The sequence below is a fragment of the Phyllobates terribilis genome, unplaced genomic scaffold (genome assembly GCF_046119375.1).
Source record: "Phyllobates terribilis strain yellow unplaced genomic scaffold, ASM4611937v1 Scaffold_1__5_contigs__length_1240528914, whole genome shotgun sequence".
Lineage (NCBI taxonomy): Eukaryota > Metazoa > Chordata > Amphibia > Anura > Dendrobatidae > Phyllobates > Phyllobates terribilis.
In genome coordinates this window covers 189,082,190-189,096,889 of record NW_027362761.1, presented here as the reverse complement: position 1 = coordinate 189,096,889, position 14,700 = coordinate 189,082,190, and the positions used below count along the sequence as shown (strand labels likewise).

Below are 14,700 nucleotides of genomic sequence, written 5' to 3'. Positions count from 1 at the left end.
AATAATATTCCCCCATACAGTATAAAAACCGAATGTGGCTCCCATACAGTATAAAGTTCCCCTCTCTGGCCCGCATTCAATATAATATCCCCTTTTGTTGCCACCATACAGAACAGTATAATGTTCCACTTTCTGACCTCGGGACAGTATAAAGTGCCCCTCTGTGGCTCTTTAACAGTAATAAAGTCCCCCACTTTAGCATCTATTCAGTATAATCTCCCCTTCTCTGGTCCCCATCCAGTATAATGTCCCCTTCTGTGACCTTGATACTATATAATGTCCCTCTCTGTGCCCCCCATACAGTATTATGTCACCCTCTGGGTCCCCCATACAGTATAAAGTCCCCTTTGTGGTCCATCTGCAGTATAATGACCCTCTCTGTGGCACTCATACAGTATAATGTCCACTTCAGCATTCCTTATATAATGTAATGTCCCCCATTATAGCCTCTACACAGTATAATGTACCTCTCTGTAGACCCTATACAGTATAATATCCCATTCTGGGGCCCCCGCACAGTATAATGCCCCCAATGATAGGCCCCACACAGTATATTTTTTCCCTCTGTAGCCCCTATAAAATATGTCATTTATCATGGCCCCCATACAGTATAATGCCCCCCTCTATAGCCCCCATACAGTATAAAGTCATCTGCAGTATAATGTCCCTCCTGCAGTATAATGTACCTCTTTATGGCACCCATGCAATATAATGTCCCCATTTATTGCCCCCATACAGTATAGTGTCCCCCATTGTAGTCCACCTTTGTGGTGCTCTTTACATGGCAATTAACAATACAACTATTCCTCTCACTTGTCCCCGCTCCCACAACAAACAGCTTCTTCTTCCTTATCCATCATCCGGTGCAGGCAGTGCAATGCAGTGACATCATGTCACAGGTGCCAGGCAGCATTTTATTCACTTCTTAATATTTAGAACATAGTGAGTTGGGAGGAATAGATGTTAGCCAAACAATTATCATATATATTTCAGGTGTTTGGCTGCTTTTACAATACTGTCTTATTTCAGACTCCAGAAGTACAAGAGAGCTCTCATCTGTCTTTAAATTCTTTTCCTCTAATAATAATGAGATGACTGGGTTAATTCTACCTTAATCTACACAGTAAAGCTGATAAGTAAGCTGCAGAAGACAAAAGATAGCCTTCTGTGGTTGTTCTAGTGTGTGGTGTTAAAATTGTTACTGAAAAGACTTGGGTGGGCTGGACAGCAATCTCAACTTTATTGACCAGTTCCAGGCAGCAACTGCCAGTGCAAATAATATCATGGGATGCATTAAAATAGGTATTGATGCTTATGAGAAGAATATAGTGTTTGTAAGACTTCAAAGAGAGGAAAGGCACCACTCTCTGTCCTATAAAAACATATTTTATTGCAAAATCATTAAAAAATGGTTGCAGGAGAAAGCAGGTGCAAGAGACGGACGACGGCCATTTCGCACACAATATTGTTTCAATGTTCCTGCGGTTTTTAATAAAACATTCTTTAATCTATCAAAAGACGTCTATTAAATATCTAAGATAGGGCACAAAAGTGAACATACCGTATGTGGCATTGCAAACAGTGCATTCTGTAGCACGTTACTTGTACATTACATTACAGTACTTTATAGCCCTTCGGTAAAACTTGTATCTCTTGCCAATTCATTTTCTCTTACACTCCTTTTAATTACATTTCTCAAGATTCAGCATATAAATGAGTAATTGAAATTCCTCTGATAACTTAATTTATTTAACCGTAATTAAAGTGTTTCTTATTCCTAATGTATTTTTTATTGGAATAAGCAATCGATATTGTAATCTCCTTGGCAAGTAGAGAAAAAGTTTGTTTTTGCTCTTGCATCAAAGGTAGTCAGCAATTTTGTAGAGACTTGACAGTTTTTTAAATATACACCCATTATGCACCCACAAAATGCACTTCTTTACAAAAACCAGTGTGCACATAAGGAGAAAAGGTATGCACTTAATTGCAGCCCTAAATAGGCCCCCTAAGGGCAGAGACAGACTGCCGTATAACTCGTGCGATGATTGCATCGCACTGGACGGACTCTCCGGAACTTCTCCTGACCTGAGAGTGACAGGATGATAGATTTCTATGCAGCTGTCTAGCTCAGGTCAGGAGAAGTGCCGGCCAGTATGAGGTTTACCATGCGATCTTCGCACGAGAAATACGGCAGTCTGTCTCTGCCCTAAGACTCATTCAGACCTCCGTCTTTCTCGTATGAGTTTTATCTGTGTTTTTCACTGGCTAATTTGGAGTTAAAATCTACAACTGCTCATTACTAGTGTCTATTTAGTTTTCTGTCATACGGACAGCCATAGCATGCGCCCCTTAATGAATTTAAGGGGCACTATACATCGAGGTTGATAAATTCTTCACATAATGTTTTGCAAGCTAAATGCAGATTGCAGCACAAACACAATGCAATTAGAAAGCCTATAATTGAAGTACAGTACGGGTCTTAAATGTTTTTTTTTGGAGCTTATGAAATCTACACCTGCTTGTTATGTCACAATGCTGTTTTCAGGCATGTAGGATAATCACACATGTAAAACTGTTACCGAGACCTGCCCATATAGTTTTAGTTATTATTTTCAGCATAAGCTTTACCTTTCAGGAGGTGGAATGTTGCCATCAGGAAAAAGCTCTTGAAAGTCAACCCTCAAGGCTGCTTTAATTCTCTGGAACGTATAGCATGTAGCTGTTCTGTATGTGGTATGCCAGTTGATAGCATTCCACGGGTAACTTCAAGGCCGTTATAATATTCCTGAGACAATGCTCATAGTTTACTACCATTCTCTGGCAACAGATTTACTTTAAAGTGTAATATCATTCAAAAACTCATTTGAAGTTTTTCTTTCAATAATTTTATAATACCTTGGAAAAACAAAGGAGGTTTCATTGGTTTATTATTTACCGTATATTCCGGCGTATAAGACGACTTTTGAAGACTGAAAAATCTGTCTAGTCTGGGGTCGTCTTATACGCCGGTAATGCTTTTGAACTTTCAGAAATTGACATGCGGGGATACTCTGGGGGTGTTAATAAGCTGCCGTGGCCGTATCCCTGCCATGTCGGAGTTAATATAAGGTGGAGGGAGTTAAAATACGGCGGCGGTAGGTCCAGACAGTCAGCGCTTCTTTGCTGAAACTGACACATCGCTGCGTATTCCCAGCTCCGGACACAGTGCAGGGCTTCTGTGCCGACAGCTTTCACTTGTCACAGAAGCGGTGCGCTGTGTCCGGAGCAGGGAAGTTCGCATCGCTTCTGTGACAATATATGAAAAGCCGGCAATTCAGCAGCGGCATAAGCCGGCACCCGACAATTTAGAATAGAAAGAATAGAGCATCACACATAGATTAGATAGATAGAAACATGTCAGTCACATATATATGAAGTACAGTGACAGTGTTGGTTACTGTACTTGTCATTTAGTGTAAAGGATTTATTAAAACAAATAATAGTGTTTTCATGCACCGTCTCTTTAAGAAAGCCGGCCGGCAATTCAGCATCTGTACCCGACAATTTATAACAGACAGAATAGAGCTTCACACATAGATTAGATAGATAGAAACATGTCAGTCACATATATATGAAGTACAGGGACAGTGCTGGTTACTGTACTTGTCATCTAGTGTTAAAATAACGGATTTATTAAAAAAAAAATTGGCGTGGGGTTCCCCTTAATTTTAGTCTCTAGCGGAGGTTAAGCAGACGGCTGGGGCAGATGTTTGAAGCCTGGGAAGGGGGTAATACCCACGGAGCTTCCCAGGCTACTAATATCAGCCCCCAGCTGAATACCTAGCCTTTACTAGCTATTAAAATGGGGGATCCCAAAAAAATGATGTGGGGTCCCCCCTATTTTAATAGCTAGCAAAGGCTAGGCAGACAGCTGGAGGCTGATATTAATAGCCCAGGAAGGGAGCCATGAATATTGGCCCCCTCCCAGGCTAGAAACACCAGCCGTCAGCCGCCCCAGAAATGGCGCATTCATAGGATGCGCCAATTCTGGCACTTAGCCTCGCTCTTCCCACTGCCCTGTAGCGGTGGCAGTGGGGTAATAGGGCTGGGGTTGATGTCAGCTTATAATGCCAGCTGACATCAAGCCCAGGTTAGTAATGGAGAGGCGTCTATAAGACACCCCCATTACTAACCCCATAGTCAAAGTTAAAAAAAACACAAACACCCAGAATAAAGTCCTTTAATTGAAATAAAGACACAAATCTTTATTGTTCTAAATTAAACCATACTTACCATCACGCCCATTCCAGCTGAAGCCAACGATCTCCTGCAATAAAAGAAAAATAATAAAGCAACCTCATGTGCCGCCCGTATTCCAAATCAGTATCACACGTACTGGCGCCTTATAAAAGTGTTTTCAGGCGCCAGGTGCTGAAGGCAACTCTCAATATTGTCCCCTGCTCACACTGAGATCAGTGCGAGCAGGGGACAATGTTGAGAGTTTTTTTCAGTCCCAGATGTCTACATCAAGTGTAAAATGAAGAATTAAATAAAAAAACACATTATATTCACCTTAACACCTAATCTCCTAAAGCCATTGTCCCCTGTAAAAAAACAAAAATAAAAAACAATAATATCCCTCATCTGTCCAAAGTGGAAAAAATCCATAGTGTCCCACGCTGTAATCCATCTGTGCGACATTTGCTCATCAGCATGAGCAGTGGCACGAGGCAACCACACACGCTGAGTTGTAGGGAAGAATAACTCGCTACGTCTAGCGGGCCCATAAACTGTGGTGACCTCAGTGAGATCATCGCAGTTCACAGTGAGAAATTTCTCTGTGTCCTATATAGGGAAAATATATATTCTTGTACCGTGTTAGCCAGTAGATAGAGAAATATTTAGATTTGAGAGTCCTCAGTGGTTGATACCTTTTAATAGCTAACTGAAAAGATGGTAACAAATTGCAAGCTTTCGAGACTAGGCAGGTCTCTTCATCAGGCATAGTATACCACAAAATCTGAAGAGTCACATATTTATGCACAATAAGACACACAAAAAATGCAATAGGTAAGCCAGAACTGTTTATCTCTTCCATAATAACTCTGCTTTTCATCACCTGTCTTACCTATTGCATTTTTTGTGTGTCTTATTGTGTATAAATATGTGACTCTTCAGATTTTGTGGTATACTAGCCTGATGAAGAGACCTGCCTAGTCCCGAAAGCTTGCAATTTGTTACCATCTTTTCAGTTAGCCATTAAAAGGTATCAACCACTGAGTACTCTCAAATCTAAATATTTTTCTGTGTCCTATACATATTTTACTTTGTTTTTCATATATTGATAACAGGTGGAGCAAGGATTGTAAAAACTGACACAAGGACCAAAATGGGTCCAGCACACTGAAAAAATCTCCAGCCATTTTTCATGTATGAGTTAAAAAAAAAGGACGAGTGAAACTGTCCTGAGGTGCACAATAGAATGCCAGATTGTTTCATATGAAAGATATCTTTTGAAGTGTAGAATTACATCTTTGTGAGCAGCTCTCAAACAAGGAGAGTCCCCCTCTAAGCCCCAAGTCTGTGCACCAGAAAAGCAAGTGTGTCTGCATCAGGCTGGAGAGAAATATGTTGGACACGTACAATATATGTAACATTAAGTACAATGTGGTAAAAAATGGTTTCTAACAGTTTTTCTACATTTTGTATCTTGATCAATATGTTACTTGAGTGCTGTGATTAATCGTGCGTAGGTGATGTTTTTAATCATGACTATTATTTGTCTTTAGTAATAAAGCTGTTTTCTTGGCAGGTTACTACGGAGAGGGTGTAAATGCCATCATTGTGTTTGCTGCCTGTTTTCTGCCTGACAGCAGTCGTTCTGACTACAATTATGTCATGGAAAATCTGTTCCTGTGAGTAAGTCCCATAAACACGGTCACACTCTTTATTGTGACAAACAGTCTGCAATATGTTGGCACAATCCTTATGAAAACATATGGTTTCAATCTATTTGGACAAAGAATACATCTTTTTTTTTATAGAAAAAAGTTTATAGTTTATAGTTTATGGAAAAAAAAAGCATAAAAACAATTGTGTTACAGAACTGTATACACAACATCCTGCACAAATATGTTATAGAACTACACATTCCAAGAACTATTATCTATTGGTAAGAGGACTGGCAAGATCAGTAGTGGTTGTGGACTTTGGGAATTATTTAGTGCAGGGCATGCGGGTAAGGTGTAAATTCTGACTGCTGGGATTTTTTCACATCACTCCTGCCTAGGAGGGAGGATCTAGCAAATATGACACATTTGAATACAGTAGCCAGCCATAAAGCCATACAAAACATAAGAGGTTGGAAGCAGAAAAATACCATGTTGTCCTTTTGGTCTGGTCTTACATTCTTTTTCCTTTATATTTTTATCTTAGGATAGCTGTCATCTTGACTGCGGTGTCATGCTACATACATGTATGCCTATCAGCGTGTTTTCAAATAGAAAGGGAATGGCTGCACTTTGCTAATAGAATATACAGTGCAGCCTTCATAATGGCATTTGCTGTATCTATATATGTTTAAATCCGGGACTTACAGAGACCAGATGGCTTGTTGCTATCAAGATAACGGCAGAGAAGACCCTGGTGAACCTATCTAGGCTTGCACAAGATCGATCTTCCTACAGATCGTTCATCCATCAAGTCGCCATGGCTCGAGATCGCGCCGGAAGCTGTTAAATAAGAAAAAAATGTATAGTAGATAACCAGTTTACAAACCAAAGACAATGGGACAGATTTACTACGCAAAATGTTCCAGAATTCTGATGCAAAATTGCACCAAAATTGCAAAATTCCGGCAATTCAGTACTAAAATTCAAGAAGGGTCCGGATGCCTTTCTTGAAAAATATAATATTACAGATTATAGGCATTAGATTGCGTGATGGGACGTTGATCCAGGGAATTAGTCTGATTGCCGTATGTGGAGCTGGGAAAAGGATTTTTTCCCTAATATGGAGCTAATAGTATCTTCCCCATGGGGTTTTTACCTTCGTCTGGATCAAGATGTTAAGTTATAGTGCTTTGAAAAATTATTCATACCTCATGAACTTTTCTACATTATTTCACAATACACCCACAAACTTAAATATATTTTATTGGGATTTTATGTGATATACCAACACAAAGCAGCAAATATTTGTGAAGTGTAAAAGTAATGATACATTGTTTTCTAAATATTTAAAAAATATAAATCTGACAATTGTGACGTGCATTTGTATTCAGTCCAGAGAGTGTCTGTGAACAGCAATTTTCAAGTCTTGCCACAGATTCTCAATGGGATTTAGGTCTGAACTGTGACTGCACCACACATTCACATAAATATGCTTTGATCTAAACCATTCCATTGTAGTTCTGGCAGTATGTTTAGGGTCATTGTCCTGCTGGAAGGTGAAACTACACCCCAGTCTCAACACTTTTTCAGCCTCTAACAGGTTTTCCTCCAGGATTGGCCTACATCCATCTTCCCATGAACTCTGACCAACTTCCATGTCCCTGCTGAAGAAAAGCATCCCCAAAGCTCCTGCTCCCACATACCATGTAGGGGACTCAGCTAGCATGTGGAAAAAGGTGCTGTGGTCAGATAAGACCAAAGGAGAACTTTTGGGGCTAAATATAAAGTGCTATGTAGGGCAGAAAACTAACACTGCAAATCACCCTGAAAATACCATCCCCAGCATCAAACATGGTGGTGGCAGCATCATGTTGTGGGGAAGCAGGGAAAGGGAAGCTGGTCAGAGATGATGGATGGAGATACAGATGCTTCTCACAAAATTAGAATATCTTCGAACAGTTAACAACAGCACGAAAACTGTTTTTACAATCTGAAATGTTGGCCTACTGAAATGTATGTTCAGTAAATGCACTTAATACTTGGTCGGGGCTCCTTTTGCATCAATTACTGCATCAATGCAGCATGGCATGGCATGGAGGCGATCAGCCTGTGGCACTGCTGAGTTGTTATGGAAGCCCAGGTTGCTTTGATAGCAGCCTTCAGCTTATCTGAATTGTTGGGTCTGGTGTCTCTCATCTTCCTCTTGACAATACCCCATAGATTCTCTATGGGGTTAAGGTCAGGCGAGTTTGCTGGCCAATCAAGCACAGTGACACTGTTGTTTTTAAACCAGGTATTGGTACTTTTGGCTGTGTGGACAGGTGCCAAGTCCTGCTGGAGAATGAAATTTCCATCTCCAAAAAGCTTGTCGGCAGAGGGAAGCATGAAGTGCTGTAAAATTTCTTGGTAGATGCCTGCGCTGACTTTGGTCTTGATAAAACACAGTGGACCTACACCAGCAGATGACATGGCTTTCCAAACCATCACTGATTGTGGAAACTTCACACTAGACCTCAAGCAGCTTGGATTGTGTACCGCTCCACTCTTCCTCCAGACTCTGGGACCTTGACTTCCAACAGCCCAAAACACCATTTCTGCAAATTGAGATTCTGATTTGGCTTTTATCCTAAGTCATACTGCACGAATCGTTAAAGGGTTGATTGTGACTTGTAGGATTGCTGCTTCCAATGGGTGACGCTATAGAGTTCAAGTCCTCTTTTTCTCTGAAGAGAATTCATCCAGTGTTTAAGAGCCATGTAGCTCGAAATGCGTATGGACTGATTCCTGTTATACACACCACCCCTCTTTATTGCTTTGTTGTCTGAGATGCCCAATTTTTCAGCAATGTTATTTTTAAAGGATTTCCAATAAAGATTTTGTGAATTTTTAATTACTCTGGTATGTTGAGCTGGTTCCAACTCTTATTTCCTTAATTACCTTCAACACTGTGCAGCAGCAGGGATACCGTGCTCCTCCCGGATTGGAACATCATCTCAGGGGTGAACTGAATTTTTTCCTATTATTTAGAGCCAGTGAGTCACTCTCCACAAGGAGAAACGTTACCCCTTAGACCTCAGTCCAGAGCCTCTCATCTAGCCAAATCAGTTCTCATACTTTGCACTGACGAGGGCCAACAGCCCGAAACACCGTGTCTGCAAATTGAGATTCTGATTCGGTTTTTATCCTAAGTCATATTGCACGACTCGTTAAAGGGTTGATTGTGACTTGTAGGATTGCTGCTTCCAATAGGTGGCGCTATAGAGTTCAAGTCCTCTTTTTCTCTGAAGAGGCAATTTGCATATCAAATGAAATGCAAAATTTACTTTCATCTGAAAACAACACCTTGGACCACTGAGCAACAGTCCAGGTCTTTTTCTCCTTGACCCAGGTAAGATGCTTCTGGCATTGTCTATTAGTCATGAGTGGCTTGACACAAGGAATGCGACACTTATAGCCCATGTCCTGGATATGTCTGTGTGTGGCGGCTCTTGAAGCAATGACTCCAGCAGCAGTCCACTCCTTGTGAATCTCCCCCAAACTTTTGAATGGCCTTTTCATAACAATCCTTTCAAGGCTGCGGTTATCCCGGTTGCTTGTGCACCTTTTTCTACCACACTTTTTCCTTTCACTCAACTTTCCATTAGTATGCTTTGATACAGTACTCTGAGAACAGCCAGCTTCTTTAGCAATGACCTTTTGTGGCTTACCCTACTTGTGGAGTGTGTCAATGACTGCCATCTGGACATCTGTCAAGTCAGTAGTCTTCCCCATGATTGTGGAGCCTACTGAAACAGACTAACAGACCTTTTTAAACGTGTAAGAATCCTTTGCAGGTGTTTTTTGTTAATTATTCTAATTTACCGAGATAATGACTTTTGTGTTTTTATTGGCTGTAAGCCATAATCATCAGCATTAACAGAAATAAACACTGGAAATAGATCACTCTGTTTTTAGTGACTCTATATAATATATGAGTTTCACTTTTTGTATTGAAGAACTGAAATAAATTAACTTTGTGATGATATTCTAATTTTGTGAGAAGCACCTGTATATACAGGGCAATCCTGGAGTAAAACCTGTTAGAGGCTGCAAAAGACTTGAGACTGGAGCGTAGGTTCACCTTCCAGCAGGACAACGACTCTAAATATACTGCCAGAGCTACAACGGAATACTTTAGATCACAGCTATAGATAAGCGAACCCAAACGTAAAAGTCCAAACACGGACTTCTCCCGAAAGTTCGTTTTAATATTCGGAGCTCCGGGGGAAGACTGGGAGTAGAGAGAGAGAGAGATAGAGTGAGATTTTTCCAGCTTCAAAGTTCAGGTCTCCATTGATTTCAATAGGGTTTGGGTTCAGGTTCAAGTTCGGGTACAGTTCTGGTACCCGATCTTTGGATAAAGTTTGGTCGGGTACCAGAACCTGCTCATCCCTAATTACAGCACATTCATGTGTTTGAATGGCCCAGTTACACTCCAGACTAAATCCCATTGAGAGTCTATGGCAAGACTTGAAAATTACTGTTCAAAGACACCTCCATCCAATCAATCCACTGAGCTAGAGGTAGTTTGCAAAGGAGAATGGGCAAAAATTTCAGCCTCTAGATGTGGAAAGCTGGTAGAGACATACCCCAAAAGACTTGCAGCAGTAATTGCAGAGACAGGTGGTGCTACAAAGTATTGACTCAAGGGGGCTGAATACAAATGCATGTCACAACTGTCAGATTTATATTTTTTAAATATTTTGAAAACCATAGGTCATTACCTTCACACTTCACAAATATTTGTTAGTGTTGGTATATTTACTAAAATCCCAATAAAGTACCTTTAAATTTGTGGGTGTAACGTGAAATAATGTAGTTCATGGGCTATGAATACTTTTTCAAGGCACTGTAAGTCTTCAGCCTTAAAACTATGAAACGCCTTGCACCAGATTCACTATGTGTTTTAAGCTATTTGTGTCTTGTTAGACAAGGATGCATGGCTTATGCAGTATATAGGAGTGTAGCTTATAATATACTATAGTACACCAAAATTAAAACTAAAAAATGGTTTAATGTAAGCCAATGAATTTTATTGCACAGCATGAGCTACTACGACAAATTTCTAGGCTAATTCTATGCTGTTTGAATTTAAAACTGTATTAATACATTTGCCTGTATGTGATTTCCTTGTTTCATAGCATCAATAGGAGTCATTTATCAATAGTTGTATGTCTTCAGCATACATGTAGATGATGTACTGTAGATGATCCTGACTCTGTAGTATATTTATGAACATATATTAGGCCAGTTATAAAATGTTGGCACCTAAACGTGGAGAAAAGTCGATGTGACAGTTCTAAATGTTGGACATGTAGACATACTTTTGCTTACATATGTTTCGGCATATTCCTACTGTTTAGACTATTTTAAAATTGTTGATGGATTATCTCAAGATAACAAAGTTAGTGAATATAGTATGCTAACCATTCATAAACTATCCAAAAATACTTTTTCTCTTTTATATTTTCCCTTAGTATATGTATGTACTTGTGCTTATGTTCATTAAGAATTAGCTAGGGAATATAAAACCAAGAGTATTCTTCCTGTACAAGGTGTTTATAAGTACAAGTTATAAATCTGTGTGACTCTAGACAAGGCTAGCCTTGCTTACACCTGCTTTATTGTCTAATATAAGACAAAATTCACAATACAGTTTCCAGCATAGCTCAGTCACCTGGATAAAAACACTATGAAAACCCCCTTGTTAGGCTTTATAGAAAGACAAAGCAACCCTTTATAGTCTGCTATAATACTCAGATGACATGAGAGGTCAGAACCACATGTGTTGGACGTGAAATTGGAAGATCAGTTACTATAGTGTGCTGTATACCATGATAGCAATTTACCTCCTATTTGTTATAACTACCTACCTCTGGAGCAGTAAAGGAGGGCTTTGTATAACAACCCACCTTTATATACTGAAAAATGTGAAATATGTTCCTGGTTGCAAAAAATAACATGTTGATATGTACTATCTATAAGCACATTACCACCGTGAAGGGGAGGCTGCCCACACTTGGCATATCGTTAATAAAAATATGAACATTACACAAGTTAATTAAATTTCAGTGACTTACTGGAATCATTAAAACATTTAAACAAAAAAATGTAGCATGAAATAAAAAGATACTTATACATTAAGGTGTCAGATTGTGCTCCTCCTTGTTCTCAACATGGCAACATGTGGAACGTTTGGCCACAGTGACATTCAATCTTAGTGATACTGAGATGTTCTCAATAGATAACTAAATCATCATATCATCCCCATATACTAGTCCACGGAGCCTAATTTTTGCAGTCTTACACAGTGAAATTTGGTGCAGAGTTTTTATAATATTTTTGTGTGCCAAAACAGAGGAGTGAATGCTAAAGCCAGTGTATGCTGTTCTTTCTTTTTGGACTCTATTCTGGTTTTAACCAAAGACTGTGTTAAGACAAGGAATTAAATGGGTTATCTTATAATGACTATCCCTTTCCATAATTCCTCTAAGGGCATATTGTAACGGGTCTGGGAGGTGGAACCTCTGAGCAACTATACAAGGGGGCGGTCCTTGTAAGGAAGCGGGTGGCTCCCACGGAAGAAGGGCAGGTAGTCACGGCAAGTGACAGGGACAGTCTCTGGGTAGAAGGGCAGGTAGTCACGGCAAGTGACAGGGACAGTCTCTGGGTAGAAGGGCAGGTAGTCACGGCAAGTGACGGGGACAGTCTCTGGGTAGAAGGGCAGGTAGTCACGGCAAGTGACAGGGACAGTCTCTGGGTAGAAGGGCAGGTAGTCACGGCAAGTGACGGGGACAGTCTCTGGGAAGAAGGACAGCAGGCAGGTGGCTGGTGAGCGCTCCCAGGTGAGCGGGCGAGAGTCTCTGGACAGGCAGGTGGTCACGGCAAGTGACGGCAGAGCCTCCAGGTAGACTAGCAGACAGGTAGCAGGTGGACGCTCCCAGGTGAGCGGACAAGAGTCTCTGGACAGGCAGGTGGTCACGGCAAGTGACGGCAGAGCCTCCAGGTAGGCTAGCAGGCAGGTAGCAGGTGAGCGCTCCCAGGTGAGCGGGCAGGCTGGTCCATAGACAGACTGACAGGTGTCGGAAGGCAGACCGTCGGACCGCAGGCTTGCAAGCTGGTAAGCGGATATCAGGCAGGTATCAAGCAGGAATCTGGCAGGTGACTGGCAGGTAACAGGCAGGAATCTGGCAGGTGACTGGCAGGTAACAAGCAGGAATCTGGCAGGTGACTGGCAGGTAACTGGTAACGGGACCTGAGGGCTGAAGCAGAGTGAAGGCTTTGCAACAACATTGCTCGGGCACCTCCATTTTGGAGGAAGTGCCTTATATATGGTGAAGTCCTCCGGCCATTGGCCGGGGACTCCTTAGGACGGCGCGCGCGGCCCCTTTAAGAGAGGGGGAGCGCGCGCGCCCTAAGCACCGTGGCCGGGAAGCAGCGCGTGCTGCCAGCAGAGCGGGAGGAAGACGCCGGGCACGGAGCGGAGACGTGAGGGGAACAGCGTCCCTGCCTAGCTGGAGGCAGGGACGCCGACGATACAGTACCCCCCCTTTAGGCCCCCCCTTTTTTAGGCCAGAGAGAAATTTATCAAGGATGAGAGGGGCATGGATGTTCTCACGGGGGTCACACGTTCTCTCCTAAGGACCAAACCCCTTCCAATCTACCAGAAAAAAGGTTTTTCCTCTTACCCTTTTGGTGGCCAGAATGTTCTCTACCTCAAACTCGTTCTCAGCGGAAACCGGAGCAGGGGGCGTACCTGTAGACTTGGAAAAAGAGTTAAGTACCACGGGTTTGAGGAGAGATACATGGAAGGAGTTAGGGATCCGTAAGTTGGCCGGGAGTTTCAATTTATAGGCCACCGGATTGATTTGTTTGATAACTTCCAGTGGGCCGATGAACCGAGGCCCTAACTTGTAGGAGGGAATCTTGAGCCGGACATACTTGGACGAGAGCCAGACTTTATCTCCAGGACGGAATTGTGGAGGATCCAGGCGTTTATTGTCAGCGTGTTTTTTCATCTGCTCGGACGACTGAAGGAGTGCGGATCGGGTACTCTCCCAAATGGAGGAGAATTCGCTAATGAGAGATTCCACAGCCGGATTGTCCACCGAGGTGGAGACGGGAAATGGGATCCGAGGATGCTGACCGAAGACTACAAAAAACGGGGATTTGGAGGAAGATTCGCTCTCGTGATTATTGTAAGAGAATTCGGCCCATGGTAGGAGATTCACCCAGTCCGAATGGTGGGCATTAACGAAGTGCCGGAGGTAACTGGTCAGGATCTGATTGATCCGCTCCACTTGACCATTGGACTGTGGGTGGTAAGCGGAGGAGAAGTCCAGGGTAACGTCAAGCAGCTTACATGTGGCTCTCCAGAAGCGTGAGGTGAACTGAACCCCACGATCCGACACGATGTGGAGGGGCAGGCCATGGAGACGGAAGATGTGGCGGATAAAGTCTTTAGCCAGTTCGGGTGCAGACGGGAGACCCGGCAGGGGAATGAAGTGCGCCATCTTGGAAAAGCGGTCACCCAAATGACCGTACAACCGGCAGAGACAGGGAGATCCGTTATAAAGTCCATAGCTATATGCTGCCACGGAGCAGCAGGTACTGGAAGAGGAAGGAGGCGACCGGCTGGCAGGTGTCTCGGAACTTTGTTGCGGGCGCAGGACATACAGGCTGAAACAAAGTCTATTACATCCTTGTGCAGGGTAGGCCACCAGTAATGCCGGGTAATAAGCTGGAGGGTCTTTTTCTGACCGGCGTGGCCAGCTAGCTTAGACGAGTGACC

General features: G+C 42.3%; 1 protein-coding gene across 9 annotated transcripts in view; it reads left to right on the top strand.

Annotated features, from left to right (window-relative positions):
- PRUNE2 (prune homolog 2 with BCH domain) overlaps positions 1 to 14,700 on the top strand; it is a 595,812-nt gene that overhangs the window by 547,739 nt on the left and 33,373 nt on the right. For all 9 annotated transcript variants that reach the window (XR_012314194.1, XR_012314187.1, XM_073670747.1 and 6 more), the window contains exon 13: positions 5,792 to 5,894. Coding sequence is in view for 7 of the 9 variants with exons in the window: in XM_073670747.1 (XP_073526848.1) it covers positions 5,792 to 5,894 (103 nt within the window). In the remaining 2 variants the exon portion in view is untranslated. The remainder of the gene's footprint in view (positions 1 to 5,791; positions 5,895 to 14,700) is intronic.